The 26,540-nt window shown below is 38.7% G+C and overlaps 1 protein-coding gene and 1 pseudogene across 2 annotated transcripts in view; one reads left to right on the top strand and one right to left on the bottom strand.

The window, feature by feature from the left end:
* Positions 1–26,540, top strand: part of CREB3L2 (cAMP responsive element binding protein 3 like 2) — a 165,325-nt gene that overhangs the window by 122,679 nt on the left and 16,106 nt on the right. The window contains exons 5-8 of one of the 2 annotated variants that reach the window (XM_007504387.3): positions 2,424–2,599; positions 6,938–7,084; positions 14,265–14,323; positions 17,718–17,786. In XM_007504387.3, coding sequence (XP_007504449.1) covers positions 2,424–2,599; positions 6,938–7,084; positions 14,265–14,323; positions 17,718–17,786 — 451 coding nt within the window. Of the gene's footprint in view, positions 1–2,420; positions 2,600–6,937; positions 7,085–14,264; positions 14,324–17,717; positions 17,787–26,540 lie in introns of both variants that reach the window. The other variant, XM_001367794.4, reaches the window with a different exon arrangement.
* LOC103102610 (calnexin-like) lies at positions 8,069–9,925 on the bottom strand (annotated as a pseudogene).

Genomic DNA, 26,540 nt, shown 5'->3' with positions numbered 1-26,540 from the left:
ACAGGAAACAGTGGAGTCACATTTGGCCCATGTTTTCCCTATTTCTCTTTCTAAGTGAATAAAGTGAGTGAAGCGTCTCTGTGTGGAAAGGAGAGTCATAGAGGAATGGTTTAGTAAGAGTCAAGTAGATAAAGCTGCTGGCCCTTGGCTGATTGTCCCAATTCAAATTGAGTGATATTTAGGGGAAATTGCAAGGAACTTGGTTGGGCTGATTGATTCTGTGTTTTTCATTACACAATATGATGAGTATTTATGATATTGTGAAAGCACTGAATAATGGTAAATCTCCCAGTAGTGCCTGAGTTCTGACCAAGTACTCCATTTTCTTTCTTGAGTGAAGGACTGTAGCCAGGATTGTAGGCTGCCTGGAATTAAAAGGCATAAAATGTTGTAGGAAATAATTTTAGTCTTGGGGGTCATTGGAAAACATAAGCAGAGGAGGCATAAAAGGAGAAGATAAAATAACAAAGAGAGTGTGATAAAGAAGGGACAACAAAGAGAGTAAGAGAGACTGAAGATAATAAGAAAAAGAAATAATGATGAGGGCTAGTGAAAGGAGAACCAAAAGATGACTGGGTGTACCTCAGCAAGGGTACCCAGACCATACAAGGCCAAAGACTGAATCACAACAGTTCACAGTTCAAAAAATGATTATGCAATAGGATAAGCTGCCTCCCTATCTCAACAGTGTTCTTAGAAATAAATAATCATGTGTCTCAACAGCTGGTGTTTGATAAGATGGAGAGAACATATTTAGGTACTCAATAAACTCCTGCTGAATGGATTGATGGATGGATGAATGAATGATGTCTCCTTTGCACATAGCATAGAACACTTAATAGGTTTTTGTTGAATGAAAATATGCTTTCCTTGGGAAATTTTATATTCATTGTAATATACCCCAGACACCTTGCTTCTTATTTGGGTGTACCAAGTTCTTGCCCTTAAGGAAGTCTGGCTTTCCCCCAATTCATGACTTAAATGTTTTAAATTTGGCTTTAGATTTTCAATTGTTGAGTCTTTTAAAAAATATTAAATGTGTATTTTGATTACTAGCTAAGATTATCACAATCCTTGAGGTTTTCCTTTAATTTTATTCTTCTGTATAGCTATCAAAATCCATCTTATTTATGTGGTCTCCCAGAATTTCAAATTTGTAAGGTCTATAATTCAGGCTAATAGCTCTTTTTTAAAATCACTTTTGGGTTTATAGATGCTCTCTTCATATACTATTTGAGCTGAAAGAGACCACAGAAACCACTGATTATGCCTTACCTTTATTTTTATAGATGAGGGAACTGGGAACCAGAGAGATTAGGTAACCTGTGCAAAATTGCATGATTGATGATGATGATGGTGATAATGATAATGATGATGATGATAGAGAGACAGCATAGCATAGTGGATGGAAAACTAACCTTGGAGTCAGGAAGACCTGAGGTCAATCCTTACCTCTGATATATCCTGGCAATTAGAGCTGATTAAAAACAGAATTTGTTGACTGGAAGGGTAATATGTTCCCATAACGAAGTCTTTAGCTAGGGGGTACAGCGCTTTGTTTTGGACATATTTTAGGAGAGCTTTATAAAATCCATGTGATAGGGGTTGAAGTAAATAACTTTTAAGGGTTCTTCTAACTCTTGTCTATTCATCTAACTTTTACTACTGTTTTGGCAGTGGAAATTTCAAAGTTGAGACTCTAACCTCAAGCCAGTCCAGTACTTTTCCTCTTCTGTCTGCTGCTTTGTTGCTTACAGGATTTGGATACATCGCTATTAACCCTAGCAGTTTCCAGCAGCCATGGTGTCAAACTCTGATAGATGAATTTGAGAGAAGTAATTTTGGAATTGTCAGAAGAAGCTCAATTGGCTTATTCTTTTACATTTCAGTCCCATTAGCAAAATTATTTCATGTTTCTTTTGTTCAAACAATAGCCCTGGTAGCATTATTCCCATTGAAACTAGTTGATAGAACATAAGACTTAGAATCAGGAAGACCTGAATTCAGATCTTGTCCCAGATGCTTACTTGATATGTGACCACAGGCAAGTCACTTTAACCATTTCAGACTTCAGTTTCCTCATCTGTAAAATGGGGATAATAATGATAATACCCATTTCAAAAGGTTATCATAAGGGTTAAAAGGAGATGTGTGTGAAGTGCTTGGAAAAACTTAAAACACTATAGAAATGATGATCATGATGGACCTCAAAGCTCAGAGAAGACAAACAATTGTTCATGGTCAAGTGATGACTAAATGACTGACAAAGGCTAGAACTCAAGAAATGTGAGCCAAGAATGCTCTAGACACCACCTTCTCCTTCTTCCTAACTGACTGTAGGGGAATGAATAAGGTCCTTTTTTTCACTATCATTTTTCTTGTTTCCTCCAAGAGAGAAACATCACTTTCTTTTCTTCCAGCAGTGGTGGAACACTTGCATCTACCCCCTACCCCTCCCAGCAGTCATGGCAGTGATTCTGAGGGGAGCCAGAGCCCTAGCCCATCCCTGACACCATCCAGTCCCACCCAGGGGCCAGGGAAGGTGACATCTCGTTCAGCTTCAGCCCTCTCCAATTCCCCTCTCCTGACAGCACCTCATGTAAGTAATAATGAGAAAACTGTGCATGTGAGTTTTTCTTATTTTTGTTCTTAGTATCCACATCAAATCAGGTCCCACTTAATACTTGTTTTTACATGTTGTACAAGTGATAAACATGAAATTTTTTTAAAAGTTAAAGTTTCAGTGAATTAAAAAAATTATCTACCTCATGAAAATGTTTTCATAAAGAATTTTATATCTTTTGTATCTTATATCTTTTATATCAAAGGGACCTTTGGGATCACCACTTTGATTTTCATTTTACAGATTATAAAACTGAGGTCCAGGGTGGAAAATGATTTGTCCTTTCACAAAGTGGTGGATGTAGAACTCTGCTCTCTTTATTTCAAGCTTAGTGCTCTTTTTTCCCTTTCTCTTCTGTGTGAACAAAGTCAAGTTCTAAAATATGTAAAAATCTCATTTCTGTTGGCCACCTAACCACAGTGTTGTTGTGATCCAGGACTGGGGCAGCTTGAGATAACTTCCACACCAACAACTATGGAACTGCCTCACAGAGCTTGAGTTAGTTTTGCCCCCAAGCAGATTGATCTGAATCTCAGTTGTAGGTCCATTGGGTATGGAATATATAAGGACTTCTGTGTAGTTCCTAAAGAGAAAGAGCTTTTGACGCCCAGGTGTGACATTCTTGCCAGCTGCTTTTGGGAGGAGGAAGGACTCCATTTACTTGAAGGTCATCCCATGTGTTTTTATTAAAAATAATTTCCTGGACCTTCAGTTCTATTTCCCTGGACTGCAGAGGAATGAAAAAGGTTCTTTTTTTCACTTATTATTATCAGGACACTCCATCTAAAAATCTTGAGTCATTCTGAGTTTTCTGTCTCCTTTGTCTCTTGTATCCAATTTGTTATTAAATTCGGCCCCCCCCTTTTGTTTTTTTTTTTTAAACTGTCCCCTTGGATTTGCCCGTCTGTCCCCTTGTCCAGAATAGGATTGCCTTACTCTTGGTTTTATTGCCACAGTTTTCTAGGTAGTCTTTTTATACTCAAAATCTCCCTTTCCCAGCCACCTTTCACTCCCACTCCCCCCAATTTTAATGTATTATCTTTTTTGATACAGACTTGTGATTTCTTTGGGATAAGGAGTAAGAAACACTTTCTACCAATACAGATCTTGAATTTAGTCTTTGAGAGGCACACGGGGTGCTGAGAGATTGTGACTTACTCAGTCATAAAGCCAGCATGTAACGGAGGTGGGATGAGTAGCCTGGGTCTTTCTGATTTCAAGGCTGTTCTCTATTCATTGTATCAAACCACTTCACATCATGCACCATTTGATACTTAATTATTCTTCTCTGAGAGAGGCAGCATGGCATGGATAGAGTTGCCCATAGATTCAGAAAGACTTAGATTTGAGTCCTTGCCAGGGTACTCTGACCAGGCAAATAATCCTATAAATTCCAAATGAGGAGCTGATCTGCATTGGCAGAGGTCCCAACATGGTCAGCATATACATGTACACATGTATATAAAAACACATCTACTTAGAGTATCTGTGCTTTTAATTGCACACATACATATAAGTGCACACATGCATATCTGTATATTTAAATCTAGGTATGTCATGCATATTAGTTGTTTCCTGACCTATATTGTGAGCACCTTTGAGGTAGTGACCACGTTTTACATTTGTGTAACCTCGTAAGATTCTTGGCACAGTATTACAGCTCAATAAAAAATTATTTTTTAAAAAAGTACTTTGTTAAACCACATACTTAGTTAAAATACAAGCCAACTCAATCATTTAATCAAAAAAACATGTTAAATGCCAGCTGTGAGCCAGGCATTGGGTTAAATGTCAGGGATACAAAAGAGGCAAAAAGCAGCCCCTGCCTCAAGGAACTTACAGTCTAATAGGGGAGATAACATGCAAATAAATATATAGAAATAAGCTATATGTAGGAGAAATAGGAAGTGATTACTGGAGGGAAGGCACTAGAATTAAATGGGGTTGGGGCAGGCTTCCTGTGGAAGGTGGGATTTTAGTTGGGATTTAAAGGAAGTCAAGTTAGTCATTCAGTTGTCAGATCAGAGGCAGGAGAGAGTTCCAGGCATGGGGAGCTTGAGAGAATGCCGAGAGCCATGAGATGGAATGTCTTGTCACTTTTAGTGGCTGAATTTAGGAGGTTGGATTGGAGTGGGGAGAAGGTTGAAACAGGCAGCCTCTCTGTAGGCTATTGGAACAATGGAGGCGTGAGATGATGAGGGCCTGCACCAGGGTGGTGACAGTGTCAGAGGAGAGAAGGGAGCGTATCAGAGAGAGGTTGCATAAGTAAAATTAGCAGATCTTGATGACAGACTGAAAAAGGCGTGGGGTGAGAAATCGTGAGGCTTCTAGGATAATTCCTAGATTTGACCTTGAGGGACTGAGAGGTTGTAGTTTTCTTCCAAAGCAATAGGCAAGAAAAATAAGTGTAATAGTTTAGGTAGAGAGTGGGGAGGGTGGTTTAGGGGGAAAGATAATAAATTTAAATGTCTACTGAATGTTTTGTCTGAAAGGCAGTTACAGATAAGAGATTGGAGGTCAGCAGAGAGGATGGAGCAGGAAAGACAGATATGATCATTATCAGTATAGAGGCAATCATTAAATCCATGGGAGCTGATGATATCCCCGAGTGAAGTAGAATAGAGGGGGAAGAGAAGAGGACCCAGGACAGGGCTCTTACTTTGTTTCCCCGTGGCCACACAGTAATACATGTTATGATTCTCACTCTTACACAGCCTATTGCATCCTGTGTTATATTTGTATTCTGCTGAATACAGATTCTACAGAACGTTTCTTGTCTAATATTTCCAGAAGTATTAAGCTAGGCATGACTATCACATGTCCATGAACTTGTTTCTGAGGTTGAAAAGAAGGGAAGGTGACCTGAAGCAGCAGAAAACTTGCTGGGTTCATCTTGCAAGGATGCATTTGGAAAAGTATAATAGTGTACTCCCTTGTGTTTGTGTGGTACAATATAGTTTACCAATTGCTTGCACACCCATTATTTCATCTGATTCACAGGGTCACACTGTAAAGTAGGGCAGGTATTATTGCCCCTTTTATAGATAAGGAAACTGAAGTTCAGAGAAAGTAAGTGAATTTGTCCTGGATCTTTAAACGTCCAGTCCAGTGTCCTTTCCAGGATCTCTCCTCTTTCCACCTCATCTTCTTCCTTCTCCCACAGCTATTTTTGTAAAAGAAGTTTCAGCTGAAACTTTCATTCATCCAAGGTCTTGAAAATCACTAGGAATTCTGGCTCTGCCCAAGATTCCACTCATTTACTTTTCATATTTTTCCTTTGTCCTTTAGGGGAAATGTTCATAAACACCCTATATTTTTAGAGATGGAAGGAACATCAGATCATTTTGTCCAGCCCACTGTTTTATAGATAAAGGAACTGAAGCCCAGTAAGTTAAATATTTTCTCCAAGGTCACACAAGAATAAAGGGCAGAGCTGGAATGTAAGCCATCTCAATGGATTCTGAATCTTCAGTGCTCTTTTTTATGAGTGGAAGGCCCTTTATTCCATTCTGTACTTATCAAGGAGGTAGAAAGAAATGATCTTCTCATCCATACCCCTAGTTAGGATAAAGCATGGTCTTCTTTTTTTCTGTTCAATTTTTGAGACAAAGTTGAAATCAGAGCAGTGCGTCGATTCTGAGGCAGAGCAAGAAATGATTGTAGTCTGGTGCTGACCACATGGACTGTGGAAGATTCGACTTCTTTCCTCCATGGTGGTTGGTTTCTCACAAGTCTTCAGATTTCTGTTATACTGATAGCCACATATTCACACAGCAACCACAAAAAGGAGCTGATCATTCCCCCCACACTGATTACTAGATATTTCCTCAATTCAGTTTGACAAATGCTCAGTTAAATATGCAGGATGTGTAAAGTGCTGGTATTCTTTAATACCCTGGGACTGGACTTGGGCTGGGTTGGCTCCTATTTATTTTTAAACATAAGAAAAATCAATGCAAAATAACATGTTTATTCCATGCTTTGAGGCTTAGAAGAGACCTGGAAGGAGAGAAGAGGAGACCCAAGTCCCTTCTTCCATTCAAGTACACAGGCATTGTACTCATCGTATACAAATAGGGGTCCATTTTGATTTTTCCTTTAAGTCAAGTGAACAATCACTTATTAAGCACTTGCTACACTCCAGGCACCATACTAAATGCTGGGGATACACAGGGGGAAAAAAAGTCCCTACTCTCAAGGAACTTATAGACTGATTGCAGCATCTATCACTTTCTTTGCTGACTAGTTCAAAGATATGATTTTGTGTGATCAATGAGTTTTGTTTGCCTCTTTTTTGTCCCTGGGCCTTCATAGAAACTCCAAGGGTCAGGCCCCCTGATCCTGACAGAGGAGGAGAAGAGGACACTGATTGCTGAGGGATACCCTATCCCCACAAAACTGCCCTTGACAAAAGCAGAGGAAAAAGCCTTGAAGAAAATCAGGAGGAAGATCAAGAACAAGGTGAGGGCCTGGGTTCAGAGTGACACCAGGAATATGGCTCTGTGGGCATTAAGATATTTGTATACATAGCCAGAAGAGGTCCTTTCCAACTTCTTCTCACTGATATGATTTAGATGATAATATAATTAGAAGGGCTTTGAACTGATTGGATGGCCAGATTCAAAAGAGTTATTGTCTGGGATCAATGGGGTGGAGAACTCTAGGGAATGTTCTTTTCCTTGTGCCAAGTGACTTGGATAGAGGCATAAAAGGTATTCTTATCCAATTTGCAGATGACAAAAATTGGGGAGAGATGGCTAACACACAAGGACAGAGTCAATATAATCAAAAAGCTTAGATTGTTGAGCTGAATCTAACTAGAAAAAAATTCAGTAGGGATAAATGTTATCTTAGAATTGGGTATAAAAGGTCAGTTCCATAAATATGTGATGGAGGAGGCATGTAAGGGTGGCATTTTCTTTTAAAAGATGTAGGGATTTTAATTGACTGCAAGTTTCTTTTTCTTTTCTTTTTCTTTTCTTTTTTTTGGAATATCAAAGTTTATTAAAAAAAAAAAACTATGTTATAAAAACTGCAATTCATCACCTAGCATTTTCTAAACTTTGCTATTATTTTTCCATGGATAGATTAATACATTAAATTAAGCTAAACCAAGGGTCTTGAAGATTGGCAATATTCTAGCATTCTAAACCAAAAACTATAAACAAAAAAACCCTACCAGGTTAGTTGCTTCATATTACATCCAGAATCCATACCCCATACATTAAATGCTTTCTTTCTACAAGAATGGGGTTCTTTATATCACAATTGCAATTAATTACTGCTAGATGCTCAAAATTTCAGTGGATAGTGTTTGACTGGAATCTGTTGATAGTGAAGTATTGAGTTTTTTCTGGGTTTCAACATATAAAGTGTATCCCAGGTCCTCTTCCTAGGATCACATCCAGGGGTAGGGGAAAAAAGGGAATCACAGAGCAAGTTCTTTCAATCTCTTCATGGCTTTCTGTTTCTGGGTGATGTGTTCAAAATTTCATCTTCCTCTGCTTTAGGTTTTCTATTTTCATCCTCTTGACTTAAAAGTACCTGCATCCTCTTCAGCATCACTTATTTGCTTCTCTTCAAGTTTCTCTTCAGTCTCTTTTTCTTCTTCATCTTTCTTCTCCTTTTCCTCCTCTTTCTCCTCTTCTTCCTTTTCTTCCTTCACATGTGGTTGAGGAGCATTTGTCTTCTTATACTCTGCAGCACTAGGTTGTTTCTTTCCAGAACAGCAGAAGAGGACCACAAGTAACAACGACAAGGCCACAGTGAGAATATAGACCACCCAAAGACATGGACGTTCTTCAGCTGCTTCAAGCATTTGCCCCATTACAACAGATTCTGCAGCCCCATCAGCAGCTTTCTTCAGACCCCAACCATCATTGACCCAATAGTCTTCAACTGCTCAGTCTGCACAAATAATAAAGTTGTCAAAAAAGATATCTGATGCCATGGACCACAGCTCCAGATCCACAGCACTGAAAGGAGTCATTTTGAAAGGCTCTAGATCTTCAAAGAAATCTGTGTTTGGAATCTTCCTTGGTTTCCAGATTCCCTGGTAGTTAGGATTATCAATCATAGGTGCTTTCCATTTGCCCTTGTAATTGGGATTGTCAATGGAAGGTTTTTGCCAGACGCCACAATCAGGGGCTGATTCATATTTGGGTTTTGCAATTTGGGGAGCTTCCCATTATCCATCCATATCTTCATCCCAATCCTCTGGCTTCTCTGCATCTGGGTCAGATACATATTCAGGCTCATCATCCAACCAGCCTTCAGGTTTTGTAGCATCCTCATCTGGAATCTTAGCAGGAGCAGTCTCATCCCAGTCATCTGGTTTGACAGCATCAGGATCTGGTATCTTTGGCCTCTCATCCCAGTCCTCAGGCTTCTGGTCATTTGGATCCTCAATTTCCCAGGGAAGATTCACAGGAGGAGTCATATTATTCAGAAGCTTCCATCTATTTACAACCATTTGATCAACTAATATTTCAAAGCTATTATCTGGATTCAAGACTATGTATACAGATGTGTTTTCTTATCAGTAAAGTAGGCCTTCAGAACCATATCTGGTCTCTTAGCATGCTTTTCCTCATAGATGCCTGTCTTTGGGTTTTTATGCCTGAAGATGAAGTGCAGCTTATAGTCCTCTCCACATTTATCTGCACCAAACATTATTGTGTAATGGAACTGATCCAGATTTAATTCTGGAGTTCTTGAAAGCAGTTTCACATAGGCTCCACCACATTCTATTCCACTTTGGAAATTTACCTCATACTGAGCAATGAGGGGATTAGTGTCAAATGTAAATGGCTTGTTCAACCTTGCAGATATGGCATGATGTTTGGCTCGTGACAGCAACACAAGCCCCTTATCTCCTGGAAGTTTAGATTCCTTCATTTCTTCCACTTCCCATTTACCATCATATTTGACAATTTCATCATCAGTATTATCCTTCTTGGCTTTGGATAAAACCCATCCAACTAGCATTCCCTTGTCGAAGGCATCAACAAAGTAAACGTCTCCTGTTGGAACTGGGGCTTTGTAGGTAACCTTTGGTGATGGAGGAAGAGTGGCACCATCTCCAGGCTTTGAGTCTTCTTCCTTAATGCCATCTTCTAGGTCTTCTTCTACATCAATTACATCATTGTCCTCCTCCTCCTCATCATCATCACCATCATCACCATCACCATCACCATCACCATCATCATCACCATCATCATCACCATCATCATGTTCATCACGTGCCTGAACCACTGTTTCAAGGAGCAGCAAAGTCATAAATAACCACCACTTTGGTTCCATGGTCTCATGCCTCAAGGCCGGCACCGGCGCCTCTTCCTACCCCCTCACCCCACATCCAGCACCTTGGCTGCAGCAGCAGATCAACCCAAAGCAAATGTCACATGCCTCAGGACTTGGACTGCAAGGTTCAACATGTGTCAGTAGTATGATGTAGCAGCTAAAAAAGCTAATGCAATCCTTGATTTTAGGATTATCAAGAAGAGGCATCCTTTCTAGGATAGTTACTGACTGTACCCTCAACAAGTCACCTAACCCTGTTTGCCTCAGTTTCCTCATCTGTAAAATGAGCTGAAAAAGGAAATTACAAACAAGTATCTCTGCCAAGAAAATCCTAAATGGGATCACAAAGAGTTGAACACCACTGAACACCAACACATTCTAGGAACAGGGAAATGATAAGCCCATTGTGCTCTTGTCAGATTTTATCTAGAGTTTGTGTTTAGTTCAGGGCGCACACTTTATGGACATTGGTAAGTAAGCTAGAAGGTGTCCAGTCAAGTGCAGCCATAGCAAAGGGCCTTTAATTTGTCTTATGAAGATTGATGAAAGGAACTGGATCTATTTATCCTGGATAAAGGAAGATTCATGATAATTACTTTCTTCAAGTGTTTAAGGGACTTGTTATTGAAAGAAGGATTAAACTTATTTGGTTTGGTTCCAAAAGGAAAAACCAGGAGCAAAGGGTAGAAATTTCAAGGGAGCCAATTTAAATTTGTTGTTGCAAAAAATTTCCCCCAACAGTTAGAGCTGTCCAAAAGTGGAATGGGTGGTTACATAGAGAGTTAGGAAGTTCTCCTTCTTTGGAGGTCTTCAGACAGAGGCTGGATGACCACTTATCAAATATGTTTTCATAGAGATTGCTTTTGTGTATGGGTTAAATTAGATGGCCACTGTAGTCCCTTCCAGCTCAAGTCCTGTAATTCCTTGATAGTGACTCCAGCTTCCCACTAAGACTGGCAGACTAACACTGACCTGACATTTAGGTGACTTGGTGGATAGAGAGTGCTAGGCTTAGAGTTGGAGCACATAGGTTCAAATCTGGCCTCAGATAGTTTCTAGCTGGTTCTGTTATTCTTCCCTAAGACATTACATTAGGAGCATTCTCAAGACTTCTCACTGTCCATCATCACTCTCTGATAGCCTATTTTCCATTTGTATTCAATCCTTCCTCTTGACTTCAGAAAACTCTTCAGCACTGAAGGTTGCCAGTGAGCCTCAGTGGTGCCCATGAAGGAGGAAAGAGCATAGACAGAGGAGAATCTGCAAAGGGAAAAGATAAAAGAAGGAAGGAGGAAGAGGAGAAAAAAGACATGCTGATCGTGAGGAGGAGAGGTTAAGAGAAAGCTGAGAACAGTACTCTTTAGGGGTTCTTCTCCTTCCCTCCCCTAGCATTGCTAGAGAGAATTTGATTATATCAGAGGGGATGGTAGAGAGCATCTTGTAGAGGAAACCAGAATCACTATTCCTAATTCCACAGGTAAGGACAGGATTGAAGAAGAAAAGACAGGATGGAAAGCCTATTTAGCCAGAGGTCTCTTCATATAGGAATAGGGCCAGATAGCTTCAAAATAGTTTTTTTAGGGGTTAAAGGTGAAGGAGTTAAGATAGGTCTCACTCTCTAGTCTGAAACTTATTAACAGAGTGCACGTACACCATAAACACATAACACCCATACTCAATAGCATGGATAAAAAAATTTAGTAGCATATAGAATTCTATGCCTCTATGAATAAATCACTTTATTGTTTTCTTAAACATCCTTATGTCTAAATGTGATTTTAAGATGTTTTATTTTTATGTAGGATTTTAACAACTTCAAATCCCATCAATAGAAACCTGTTTGTGTTAAATACTTGTATATAAAATTGGTATTAAACTTGACTACTAAGGAAAAAGTTTAATGAGTAAATTTAAATGACCTTTACGTTGGAAAGTTAGGAATATGCTGTAGAGAATTATAGCCCAAGTTAGGGTAGGAGATAATTAAAAGGAACACCTAGCTATTTTTAAGGTATTTCAAATCTTTAGGCCCAACAAATCAAAGAGGAACCTGAAAACAGTGAGAATTATGGTCTGTAAATCTTTGAGAAGTGACAAAGAATGTTGTAGGTGTTGCTGTTCAGTCATTTAATCATGTTTGACTTTTTGGGACCCCATTTGGGGTCTTCTTGGCAAAGATACTGGAGTGATCTGCTATTTCTCTTTCCAGTTCATTTTAGAGATTAGGAAATTATTTCAAACAGGGTTAAATGACTTTCCCAGGGTCACACAACTAGGGAGTGTCTAAGGTTTGATTTAAGCTTAGATCTTCTTGAATTTAGGCCCAGCACTCTATCCACTGACCAATCCATCTGGCTTCATGAGGAAGAATAGATGATGGGAAAATATTGTCTTGATTTTTAATAAGGAAAAAGTTCTGGAATCTGGAAACTATAGGTTAAGCAGTCTGATATTAACCCCAGCAAAATTCCAAAGTGATTTGTTAAACAAATGGTCCATGAGTATCCAAAAAAGGACAAACATAGGGTCAGTAATTCATCACATACTTTATTGATAAGTTTCTTTTTTTTGGTGAGGAGGGGGGGAATAGGAAGATGGAGAAAGGTACAGCCTCAAACTTACACATTCATCAATGCAGGAAACCTATTGTGAAATTCCCACTGAGGAATATCAGCAAGTATAACTTATTCTCTTAGAGAGTTACTTGGGACACAGAGGTAAAGTGTCCATGGAGGTCACACAGTGCCACAAATAGAATGTTTGTTAATCTATGTCTTTCTGGCTCCAACACCAGTCTTTTATTCACTCTATCTTGCTGATTCTTACAAATAGGTTTTCTAGGCTAGAAACATTAGAGAGATCTTTAGGGCATCTTCATTTCAGTAAAGCATCTGAACAGGTTATTTCTAAAATCTGTGTAGACAAATGACCAAATGTGGGAAGTCTGACAGTATTCATAAATGGGTTTGCAGCCAATTGAATAGCCATACTTATAATGTGTTGATTATTTGTACTTTGTCATCCTGGAAGGAAATTTCTGTATTCAACTGGAACACCACAAAACCTTGTAATTAATAGTTTAACCAGTGGCCTGGATAATGACACAAAATATTAATTCATTCTTTTGATACAAATTTATTAAAGTACCAAAATTCCAGATGAAAATAAAGCTTGAAATGATAAATAATGGTAATCTATGAACTCAAGAGTCATAGAACAAAGATATCAACAGTCTAGAATGATGGAACAAAGCCAACAAGATAGGATTTAGCAGAAATAAATGTAAAGATGTGAATTTAAGCTAAAAAAAAATCAGTTGCACAAATATAGGGAAAAAAGACCTGACTTGGACTTATTTTATATATGAAAAGAAATCTGGAGGTTTCAGTTTCCCACAAGCTTGATATGAGCTCAGTGATCCTAAAAAGTTAAGACATTCTCAGGCCATATTAACAGTAGTCTAGTGTCTAAATTACAAGAAGACAAAAATACTTCTGTGCTAATCAGCTCATATCTGAAGTACCAAGTACAATTCTGGATGTATATTAAAAAGAGATATTAATGAACTAGAATGATTAGAGGAAAACAACTAGAATTGTTAGTCTGAAAACCATGTAATTTGAGGAGCAGTTAAGATCCTGGTCATTCTTAGCTCAGAAAAGAGTAATTCAAGAGAAGAAATGCTAATTGCATTCTCATATCTGAAAGAATATCATAAAGGATGTCAAAGGAGGCAGAACTAGGTCTAGTTCAGTAATCATTTATTTAATATCTATTGTTTATAGGTGCTATAATAGGCACTTTACATAAGACAGCCATATAAGACCAATGCATGGAAATTATAGGAAAGTAAAAACCTACCTTGGCTCAAGATTCAGTAGAAGGAACATTGGACTTGGAATCACAGGATCTGAGTTGGAATCTCACCTTTTACTTATGACTAGTGCAACCTTGGACAAATCACTTTGTTTGAGTTTCCTCAGTTGTAAAACTAAGGGACGGAATGCTTCAGAAATAATTGACAGGAAAAGGATGTGAACCCAGGTCTTTTTGACTCATTTAGCATTTTAATTATTAGACCACCATGGGAGCTGGAGAAAAGAGCATTTTAATTATTAGACCACCGTAGAAGCTGGAGAAAAAAGAATAATTGTGTATAATTTAGGTTAGGGGTAGAAGAGTGGAGGTAGGCAAATTGCCACTGAAGTGTGATATTGAATTGAGAACTTGAGTAATCTCTTTGATTATGACATATAACCATTTCCCATATGTAGTATTGATTTTGTCATGAGTTCTTAATTCCATACATGCATTTTGTGTTTTTTTTCTTTTGTCTTAGATTTCTGCCCAAGAAAGTAGGAGAAAGAAGAAAGAATATATGGACAGTTTAGAGAAAAAGTAAGTCCAATGTGACACCATAGTGTTCTCACTAACAGCAGTTGGGATGGAAAGGAAGCCTGAAGTTTGGGTTTCTATTCTAGAAACCCTTATTTTGTCATTTTCTGTATTAAGTCACATATGCTATTCTTTGTGTCACTGTGCCAAGATCCTTGGATGGTTATCTGTGTTTTGCCTGACGCCTAGTGGTAGTTAGGAGAGGAAGCAGAAATCTATTCAGGAAAGAAGCAGAAATGCTGTCAAGTTTCTCCTTTATGCTTCCTCCAACCAAGCATCTCCTGGTCCTTGAAACCTTCCTCATCAACAAGCATGAAAAAAAATACTCATGAAAGCTCTGTATTTCTTTAGTCCTATAGATAACTGGTCTCCTCAGTTAGAATTTAAGTCCCAGTAAGGCAATTAGTGTGCACTTGCTGATTTATTGAACTCATCAATATAGATACTTCCACCAGTAAGGCTGATTTCAATCCATCTATGTCCTCTTTCCCTATGCAATTGATGTCATTATCTTGCTATCAGTCCCCCATATCAATGTTGGGGCCCCTCCTCTAGTTCTCATGACATGGAATGGGTAGGAGAGGAATAAATGGGTTATTAAACAGTTAACCTTCATTCTTGCCACATGATTGATTAATTTTCTTTTAGACTACCAGCAAATAGATCTTAGATGGGTGCTGAGTATGGACAATTAAAATTTTATGTCCAAAGTTGAATAAGAGGAGAGTCAGTTGGATCTTTTTTTTTTTTTTAGAAAAGAAGCAGTGCTTTTTATGACCTCATTTTTTCCTGAAACAAGGGGCTATTTTTTTATTTTAAATTTTTAAATAAACCATTATTTTCTTCCTTAAATATATATATATACATATATATACTCACTAAGTATTAATACCAAGGCAGATGAGTGGTAAGGGCTGGGGAATTGGGGTTAAGTGGTATGATTAATGTAATACCACCAAGGAGTGTCTGAGGCCAGATCTGAGGATTGTTGAGGGTAAATTTAGGGTTGAGACTGAATATAATATTTAATGGCCACCAGGGATTTAAATTCTAAATCCCAATGAAATACTCAAGTCAGAATAGAATTTTATGGTGGTTTATTTATAATAGAAGGAAGAAATTAAGAATGAGGGAGAGACCTCCTCAAAGATGAGGGGCCTACTTGGAGGCTGGTGCTTTCAGAAAGGCCAAGGGAAAGGAAAGTCAACCTTAACACTCACCACGTGGTCACCTAAGGGAAGCAGTCTCAGGACCCATGCTCCATCAAGTCAAGTTCCACAGCCAAAGACCACAAAAGCCCACAAAAGTCCCTCTCACGGGAAGTGTGCGAAATATATAGGCAGTTCTTTATATCACTTCCTGTGTCTCACATGTACCAATGGTGGCTTAAACTTGGTTTAGGACAGCCCAGGGGTCAGTCAGTTGTTTCTGATTTGTCACTTGCTAGCACACATGGGTCACAGACCATCCTCCCCCACACTTAATCCTTAAGTGGGGGTGTATACATTCCTGCTTGCTAGTATTCTAAAGACGAGGCAGGGTGGAGTAAATCTAAAATTCACAGCCCCTATCTTTTTAATAACAACATTCCAGTATTATTGTATCATGGTGAATTATGGAATAGTGTAGCCTCTGAAGAATTATAGCTGAGGTCACTAAAAGGGTACTGAAAAGGTCACAGCTATCATGTACCTCTTTTGTTTTTGCCAAACAAAAACTGCAGAGAGAAACAACATAAATCATGTTATCTGGATGATATACATTGAAAAGAAGGCGAAACACTTAAAAATGTATCACTTTGGTCATATAAGATTTGTTATTTCACCTGTTCTCATTTGTACCATTATCATACATAGATCCACAGAATATGTTAGAGGCACTATAGTTAGAAGGGAAATAAAAGATTGGCTACTAAAGTGATAACATCATTTATGATGAGTTTCTTTCTTGAAGTTCTTACTCTGGGTGAGTAGCTATTGATAAAACACCATTAAGATGTTTTCTTCTTGTGATATTAATTAATATCTGTGGCATAAGGCATCAGGGCAGTAATAAAAAAATAATCTAAAAAGAAGTTATGCCTAACAGACCTTCACAGTTTCACATATAAATTATCCTTTCTGTTCTACATTATATATATATATACATATATATGTGTGTGTGTGTGTGTGTATATGTATATGTATATTCCTTTTATAAAATGCTTGTTAAATTGAAAATTAAAAAAATAATAAATATCATCTAGTCTCTGTTGGACCTAAAGAGTATTTCTTTAGCTAGTTAGTGAAACTGAAGGTGGTGTTCCAGATCCTGGAAAGGAACTATTACATATTGCTAGAAATAGGAGTGGTTCTGGTATTCCTGTTGAAAACTGGTATTCCTGAGGCACATTAATACATTATTAATAGGGCTGGGATTTTGAACAAACATTCTGGTAAACAAATATGCAAGAAAACGCATAAACTATTCATATTTTTGACCCAGCAATCCTACCATTCAGCTCAATTTAAGATCACAAATATGCAAAAAATATTTATAACAACATTTTCTATAGTAACAAAAAATTGGTCACAATGTTGGTCACCCATCATATTGAGGACTGAATATATTATGACTTGGGGATTTGTGGAATATTATTGGACTAGGAGAAATAGTAAATTTAAATTAAAAAATGGGATTTGGGGAAGCATATGATGACTTATATGAACAGATGAAGACTGAAGCAAGGAGAACCAGGAGAGTAATATATACATGATGAAGAAACCACTGAAAAGGAGTTGACTTCTAATTCATTATTATAACCAATATTGGTTCAGGAGAACAGATAATAAAACACTTTCCTCTGAAAAAGTTGAGGACTATAGATACATAATGTTGAATACACTTTGTTAGTTGCAACCACTGGTTTGGTTGATTTTATTTCATTTCCCCTGCCACTCTCTCTTTTGCATTGGAGGTCAGGGTTCAGTGAGGGCAATATTTTTAGAAATGACTAATGTAAAAAAAAAATCCTTTTTTGAAAGCCATGAAATACAATACAACACTTTCCCTCCTTTAAACTTTTTAGTTTAGAAAAAATAAATATTCCAATCAAACAGTTTGAGTATTACTATTTTAATGGTGGGCTGCTATTTTATCCCTTTCATTGTCTTTCCTTACTCATGCCTAGGACCCAAATACATGTGAATGCCTTTTTCCTGATTCTTTGAGAGTGTGTATTTCTTCTGTGCTTCAGATCTCAAGGCTTTGTGATTCACTCCTCCTCATATTTGAATGTGACCTAGCTATAACCTTGTCCAAGTAGGAGTGAACAGTTGTCCTTCTTTAACAGACATGACAACTAAACTTGGTTTTCTCTGTAATAACTATTCTTGCCTTTCTTCCCCTTTCTCTGCAGGGTAGAATCTTGTTCAAATGAGAACATGGAGTTGAGGAAGAAGGTGGAGGTTCTGGAGAATACTAACAGGTAAGCAACTGAAGGGAGAACTGAGTTTTTCACCAGGTAGAAGAGATGGAGTAGGACTAATAACAACAACAAAAAAAGGAAGTGATGAGATTTTACTTGGGAATAGTGTGGGACAAAAGAAGGTCTAGACTGTTATCCTTCTACCACAACTCGGACTTCTAAGACCTTCAAGACTAAGTAATAGGCAGAGACCAAGTCTGGCTAGCAGAGGCAACTACAGGAGCTTAGGCTTAGGGAGGAGATATGGAGCAAAAAGCATGGAAAAAATGGGGGCAACTGATTTCCTTTTATGACTTGTTCATGAGTGGGAAAGGTGACACTAGCTATGTCACTATAGCTCAGTTTTTGTAATTGGAGGTCTGCTATGGAAGTAAGAAAAGTGTTTGTTGTTTCTGGAGATAGTTTTCTTTGACCCAGTTCCTAAATGTGCCCATTTCAGGAATTGTTAGGAGTGTCCCTTCATTATTTATCCATTTACTCTTCATTTAGCACATTCTAAGTAGAAGTTGGATTTCTTAGTCCCTAAAGGATTATTAAATCCTTTTTTAATATTTATATATATATTTATATTATATATATATATATTTATATTATATTATATTATATTATATTATATTTTATATTAAATAACCCATGATGACAAAGTCATTTTTAAAAATAGATTTTAGGTGGACAATTTTTCTTTAAATTCTATACTGTGGTCAAAAGTGAGAGAAACACTTCTTCTTTAACTTGGCATCTGGCACAGTACCATACACATGGTAGATAATACATATTTGTTGAAAGAATGAACCACTGAATCCCATCAACTACTATGTAGGAGAAAGAGCATTGGATTTGGAGTCAAGAGACCTAAGTTGGATTTTCAGTTTGGTCACTTACCTCAGGTGATTCTGGGCATTATTTAGCCTCGCTGTGCCTCAGTTTCCTTATATATATAAATTGGAAATATGAATACTTGCACTCTATGTCAACAGAGTTATTATGGTGATCAAATGAGATAAGGTAAATTACCCTCTTTGAAAGCCTGTGCTATAATAATAACTAATCTATATATGGTGCTTTAAGGTTTACAGCGTGCTTTCCAAATATTTAATGAAACCCAACCTCAAGCACAGACTAGCTATGTGACCCTAGACAAGCCATTTAGTCTGCCTAAGTTTCCTCAACTGTAAAATGAAGATGATAGCTTCCTACCCCACAGGGTTGTTTTGAGGATCAAATGAGATACTTGTAAAAATGGTTGGCATAGTGCCTGGCACATAGTGGACACTATATTAATGCATAGTTTCTTCCCCAATCATTATTACAATCCTACATTATTATCACTCCCATTTTACAAAGGTGGACACTGAGATTGAGAGAGCTTTAGTGGCTTTGTCCAGGGCCACACAACTAGTGTCTGACTCCAGGTCCAGGGCTCTATTATACCACCTAGCTGCACCTAGCTTGCAGTTGGGCAAGCTTTCTGGCTCTCAGTTTCCTCTGTTTTAAATACAAAAGGTTGAATTTGATAGTCATCGAGGTCCCTTCTAGCTCAAAATCTATAACCTTATGCTCTCTCCTTAATTTTTTCCAATGCTTGCTATCCTTTGGAATTTAAAAGGAGAGGAACAAGGTCTTTTTTCTTCCAATTTCAGTTAACCAGGTCCGTATCTGTCTTTCTCTGTTTCTCTCTTTGTCTCTATCTGTCTGTCTCTCTCATTTCTCTTTCTCTATTTGCCTAGCTGTCTTATCTCTCTGACTGGAGAAGTAATCACTTGGTCCCTCCCAAGGATATGGTTTTAATGAATGGGACATATTGTTCCTCTGTAAAATAAATCCAGTGTAGAAAAGGGAAAAGCTATTTTTAAAAAATGATTCTGAAATTTGCTCTAAATTTTAATCCCTACTAGATGCCATTGTTTAATTATCCTTCTTGCCACAGGGGGGCAGAAAGAGTGAAGCTATGAGCTGGGCATTGTCACACTGGACTAAGGAGGTTGCGTTTAGCCTGGATCTTAATACAAGCAATGGAATTTCATATGTAAGACCACAAGATTTAGAGATGAAAAAGACCTGTAATGATTACATAGCACAACTTTCTTATATAACCTCCTTCTATTATTACAAATGAGGTAATGGAGAGGTTGAGACTTGCTTAAGATCAAAGGGTAATAGACATAATTAATAATACTAGGAATAGGAATGAGGATTGAACCTGAGATTTCATTGCTACAGGCAATAAATCAATAAGCATTTTTTTTAGAATCTACTCTGTACCAAGCTCTATGCTGAGCACTGAGGACACAAAGAAAAGCAAAAGACAGCTCCTATTCTCTCAGGCTAATGGAACTCTACGGTGAGGAATCTCCCTCTACCAACACAAATAAAGAGCCTTTGCTACAATTTAGTCTTAGAGAACTAGTTGCCTAGAGCCCTTTGACATTAATTCATCTGCCTGGACAGAGCCAGTGTGTGTGTCAGAGATGAGACTTCAAACTTAAGTCTTCCTGTCTTCTAGGTCCCTTACCACTGTGCCATTCTTCCTCTCTAATACTAACTCATAATCATGTAGCACTTTTGAAGTTTCCAGAGAAGAAATGCCAACATATTCTCTCCACTTTATGAATGAGATCACCAGGGTTCTTCATTAAATTTCCTGAATAAGCCAAAGTAGGGAGTGAACATTTGCTCTTGTCTTAAAGTCGAGGAGGTAGCTAGGTTGGTGCAGTAAGTAAGAGTTCCAGGTTTGGTTAAGAAGATTTGAATTCAAATCCTGCCTCAGCCATTAACTGTTCTTCTGGACTGCCTCTCTGGTACTCAGTTTTAGACCTGATGGTCTCTAAATTCTCTTCCCACTCCAAATCTATGATCATTTGACACAGAACCCTTTCAACTTTACTACATTCATACAGGCAACCACTATGATATAACAAAACTGCTTTATAAGGCAGAAGAGGAACAACATCTCTATGTCGTAAACAGGGATTGTGTCTTCTTAGCTATTATTCCATATTATTGCTGTTGGGAAAACTGATTTGACCTAGGTTATATGCAGATCCATGCTTTATTAGGGAACATTCTTCTTATTGTCGTTTTCCAAAGCAGAATGATGCAGTGGCAGGAGGGCTAGATTTGAACTTGAAGGACTGAAATTTCAATGCTGGCTCTAACCCTTAACAAGCTGTATGACTCTGTGCAAATCCCTTAACCTTTCTTCCTCAGTTTCCTCATTTGTAAAATAACATGCATATATGAACACTAAGGTCCATTTCAGCTCTAAATACATGATCCTGTGAATGAACATTATCCTATAAGAAGTTATTAGTTCAGATAGAAACACAATTAATAGGAAAGTATTACTTATGTTGGCTTAGGGATTATGGTCTGTGAGGCGTATAGACTAGAATTTTAGACAAGAAGTCAATCTAGATTTTACTTTTGACTGTTACTGACTCGTGTAATGTCACACAGCACAAGCATTTCTTTTAAATCTGTTATATTCTTTTTGCATTACTTTCATTTCTTTTTTCCCATTTTTCTTTGACCTCTCTTATTTGATTCTTGAATTCCTTTATGAGTTCTTCCAGTGCTTCAGACCAATCTTCATTTTTCTTTGAAGTTTTGCATGTGATTACTTGGATCTCACAGTTTCCTACCAAACCTGTGTTTCACTCTTTGTCTCCATTAGAAATTTTCCAGGGTTAGATTTTTGTTTTGTTGTTTGCTCATTTCCCAGTCTTTTTTTTTTTTTGCCTATGGCATGGGAATTCTAAAAGCTGTTTATTCTGGCTCCTCTGCTGCTGACTTGCAGGGTTCTGCACTGTGACCTATTTTGCCCTGGAACTAAGTCTTCACCAGAGCAGTTTGAAAGGGCCAAGTGCTATGGATATCTGGGCATCACTGTGGGCTGGTACCAGGGCCTGCAACTTAAAGGAGTTGGGTATGAGGTTCTCTGTTGTTGGTGTAGCCTGGGAGGATCCCAGATTTGGCCTGTTCTCAGGCTTGGAACCTAATGCAATAGGTATATGTGCGTGATTGGTTTACCAGCATGCCTCTGTGTGCAGTTTTGCTTCCATTTTCCCCATATCCCATGAAAATTAACTCTCTTTGCCTACCTTTCAAGTTGTGTTCAACGGGAGAGCCCCCTCACTCCTCTTTGTTGGTTTTTGACTCCTGTCATTCATTGTGAGGTACTTTTTAAAAGATTGGTTTGGAAGGATTGTCAGTAATTTAAGCTTTTGCTGCTACTAAGCTGCCATCTTGGCTCTATCCCTCCAGTACAAGCATTTCTGAGTCTTGTTTTTTCCTTTGTATTCTGATAACGATTGTGTCAAAGCTTCTCTCAGTGACATTGGATTCTCTTAAGTCTTTGAAATCAGGGTCAGCTTAGGGCTAAAGTGAGATGTAAGAAAAAATTTTTCTTGGAGATTCTATTTCCCCTATGGCTATTTCTCTTCTTAACTCCAATGCCTATTGCCTATTTCCTTCTATCTCAAATGATTGGTCCCCAGTATCACTGGTACCACACTCCAGGTTTCCCTCCTCAACTATTTCTCCTATTATCAGACTTTTCTCAGTTCTTCTCCACATGAAAACTTACCTGTCCTGATAAGTAGTGTCTCTAAAGTATTAATGGCTGAGGAGGGGTGAATGGAATACCCATCTCAGAGGAGGTGTTTTTTTGTTTTTGTTTTTTGTGAAAGAGGGTTGGAGTGCTATCCAGTCTATGATTTCATGGTTATAGGGAATTCCTAATGGGGAAGTCAGAGGAGCTAAGTGGTATAGGTTTTAGAGTACTGGATTTGAAATTAGGAAGATGCATCCTCCCGAGCTCAAATCTGACCACAGACGTTATAGTAGCTGTGTGACCTTGGGCAAGTCACTTAATCCTAGTTGTCTCAGTTTCCTCATCTTTTAAATGAACTGGGGAAGGAAATGGCTAATCTCTCTAGTACCTTTGCCAAGAAAACCCTAAAATGGGGTCAAGAAGAGTTGGATGTAAATTGAATGGTGAATAATAAAAATAGTGAAATCAATCAATAAACATTTATTAAGCTGTTTAGCATCTTTAATATAATACTACTATGTGCTAAACACTGTGCTAAGTACTTTACAAATAATAATAAAGTATCTCAGGTAGGACTTGAACTCCTGTCTTCCTGATTCTGAAGCGGGCTCTCTATCAACTAGATCAGTGATGGCAAACCTTTTAGAGGCTGAGTGTCCAAACTGCACCCTCATACTGCTTGTGAGTCTCTCCTTTACCCCAGACAGGGGAGGGAGGAAGTGTTCCCATTGGACTGCTGGGCAGAGGGGCAGGTCATGTGAGAAATATCCTTAGGCATGTGTGGAAAGGGGGAGGGGAGCAGCCCCCTCAGGCATATGTGCCAGGTTTGACAACAAGGAACTAGATAATCCTTTTATTTACCTCAGCAATGTTGGGTTTAAACAAGGAACTCCTAGAGGATGGAATGCTTTCACTGAAAGGTCTCTGTTTGGATTCCTGGAAACTGAGGAATCCATAGTGGGCTAGTGTGAGGGAAGAGTGCCTGCTATATTTTTTCAGTGTTCCTCAGATTGCACAATCTGAATGGCTCCTCCTCTGCCTATGAGTGCTGATGCTTCTGAATGAGAATTATATCCATGTATTCTGTAATGGGGCAAGAAGAGGAAATTTCCTTAGGGTATTTTATTGTATGGCAGCATCGAAAGAAGAGTGGTTCTGGTGTCATAGGACATGGATTAGAATCCTGCCTCTGACCCTTATTACCTTCTTATGAATCTAAACAAGCTACTCATCTTCTCTTGGCCTCAGGTTCCTCTGCTTTAAATGGGGATAATAATAACAGCTACCTACCAGGATTGTTGAGAGGTTGTGAAAATCAAATGAGATGTTATTTGTAAAATGTTTAGTGCAGAAAATAGGTGCTTAATAAACGCTCATTCCCTCTTCTCCTTCTGTCTAGTATGTTTATGAGAGAGGGGTACAGGAAGAGAGAGGATAAGGAGGCAGGGAGAAAGAGTTCAGGAACAAGAGGTGGGTGAGGTCTGGAGGGCAAGATTGCAGTGATGGTGAGCCCTTTAGAGATGGAGTGCTGGGTTGCCCTGTCCCCTCCCCCTTAACCCCACACAGAAGAGGGAGGAAGCACTCCTATTGTGCTGCTGTGTGGAGGGGCAGGGGAAGTGAGGAATGTTCTCAGCATATGTAGAGAGGGGGAAAGGAGCAGTCCAAAGTTCTCTGCTCCCCTTCAGCTTGCCTCCTGTGAACTGCCCACCTTACCCCCTGTGCACTCCCATTGGTCTGCTAAGGCAGAGGGGAGGCGATTTGAAAAAATGTTGTCAGGCACAGTAGTGAGGGGGAAGGGAGCAGGGTCCTTCCCTTTCTAGTAATGAACTGGGGGTGGGTGGGGGAGGGAAGGGGCACACATGCCCACAGAAAGTACTCTGGGTGCCATCTTTGGCACCTGTGCCATGGGTTCACCATCACTACTCTATAGAATGGGACTGGGGGAAATGGATGGGCCAGAAGTATCAACCAACTGTCTTGGGGTTTGGCCACTGAACCAAACTTGCCATGTTGAGAATCTTACAAGCAGTGGTTTCTCAGTGTATCTGTCAGGGCAGTAGCCAATGAGCACGTTGATTCACGCCCAGGTGAGATCAGACTTCCCAGCTAAGCTTGAGAGATGTGGACTGTGGACAGTGCTGGGAACTTGGAGGAAAATGAGGGAGAAGCAAGGCAGGAAGGGGTGGGAGGAAGCTTTCTAACTCCTCCATTCCCGGCCCCAGAGGAGCTTCCCTCTGTAGAGAGAGTGTGAAATCACATTCACGCCTCTTCTGCTAAGGTGATCTACTAATTGAATGTCATCAGGAAATGTGTAAGATGGGAGGGAGGCAGCTCCCCAGGCCCCTTCCCCCTTTCCTGAAGGCTCTGCACTTTCTTTTGTCTTAATGTTGTCAGTGCCTAAGCTTGACTTCTATGACAAAACTCCCATCCTTGAATCATTCACTTCCATAAACCCTTAGTTTAGAGTCATCTTCTTCATCCCTGCCCCTGACTATCTTCTCTTGAAAGATTCCTTTTTTCTATTTTCATGTTCTCTCTTTCTTTCTCTGCTCCCATTCCACTATGTGGCCAAAATCTGAATGATGCACTCCCTCAGCTCAGAATGTTAGCCATTGAAGGGCAATTATTGAAAGACTTCAACAAGCTTATTTGAAAGTTGATGAAATCAGATGTGAGAGGTATATTGACTTCCCCAAAGTTATATAGCTTAATTGGTGGCAGAGCTAGGGTGAGAGACTTCATTTTTCTGCTTCCCAGTAGAGCCTTTTCCTATCATATCATATTGCCTCTCTGGCTTCAGTCCTGATATAATGGAAGGAGCACCAGATTTGACCCTGGCAGATCTGGGTTCAACCTGACTTTTTTGTATCTTGGATGTGAGCCTCAGTTTCCTCATTTCTAAAATGAGGATGTTGTAGTTGACCTTTAAATTCCTTTCTAAATTGAAATCTATAAAACCGTGTCTTCTTATCTCTTCCACTCTTCCACCCTCTTTACTTGAAAACTGATTCATCTGTCCCTTCTATGTTACCATTCTTCCCAGTGGATTCCCCCATTACATATCATGTTTTGAAGTTTTTCCAAGGCCAGTAACCTTTCCCCAACTTTTCTATTTGTTGTCAGAAATAAGAAGTGTTTGCTCAATTTTGCCTTTGTACCTTTGCCCACACCATTCTCACTACTCCAAATATACTCTCAGTGCTTCTCTTTAGCAAGCCTCTGTTCATTTGAGAGAACAGTTATGGAGGTGAGACTCAATGGGAGATCTGGGTTTTAGTTCTAACTGCCCCATGAACTTAGTTGTGTGATCTTATTTGTGGTGTTCACCTTCCCTAGACATGTGTTTCTTCAGCTGTAAAATTAGTAGGTCAAATTAAATGATACCTAAGGTCCCCTCTCTCTTTTGAGTTTCTAAAACTAGCTTACTTGTCTTGTCCTTTTCAGTGTAATGTAGTGGACAGAGGACTCTGTCCAAAGTCACAAAGACATTCTCATTTCACTGTTTTTCTCAGCAAAGAATGATCTTTTACACTGGAAATGACAAAACAAAATGACTAATAGTTATACCCAAACTAGGAATGAAGAGAGTTAGAGGATATATCTACCTACATTTAATGAATTCAAGTCACCTCACCCAGATGAACTATATCCTCAGGTCCTGAAAGAACTAGGATATGTATTAGTAGAGGTATTGTCAGTAAATATTTGAAAGATCTGGGAAAACAAGAAGTACTATAAGACTGAGAGAGGTCAAATATTGACCTTATTTTAAACAAAAAAGAACTGAATCTGCCAATCTTAAGCCAGTGAACTTGACTTGGATCCATGGGAAAATTCTTGAAAGGAAGGGAAGCAGTATTACGAAGAGCCATCCTGACTTCATCAGGAATAGGTCATGTAGGTCTAATCTCATTTCTCTTTTTTAAAACTAGTAGATCAAGGGAAAGCTACACATATAGTTTACTTAGATTCTAATGAGGTCTTTGATAAAGAATATGATATTATTCTTGTAAAGAAGATGGAGAAATATCTATTAGACCAGTCAGCTGAAATAAAAAAGGGAAGGGCCCTAAACCATACTTAGAGATCTTGGTATGTTGCATATTGACTTAGAAAACCAAATATTAATATTATCTTTTTTCAATTGCATTTTTATTTATTTTGTTAGATATTTCCCCATTACATTTGAATTTGGCTTGGGC

Source organism: Monodelphis domestica, chromosome 5, assembly GCF_027887165.1.
Source record: "Monodelphis domestica isolate mMonDom1 chromosome 5, mMonDom1.pri, whole genome shotgun sequence".
In the NCBI taxonomy this organism is placed as follows: domain Eukaryota; kingdom Metazoa; phylum Chordata; class Mammalia; order Didelphimorphia; family Didelphidae; genus Monodelphis; species Monodelphis domestica.
This window is presented reverse-complemented; position numbering and strand designations above follow the sequence as displayed.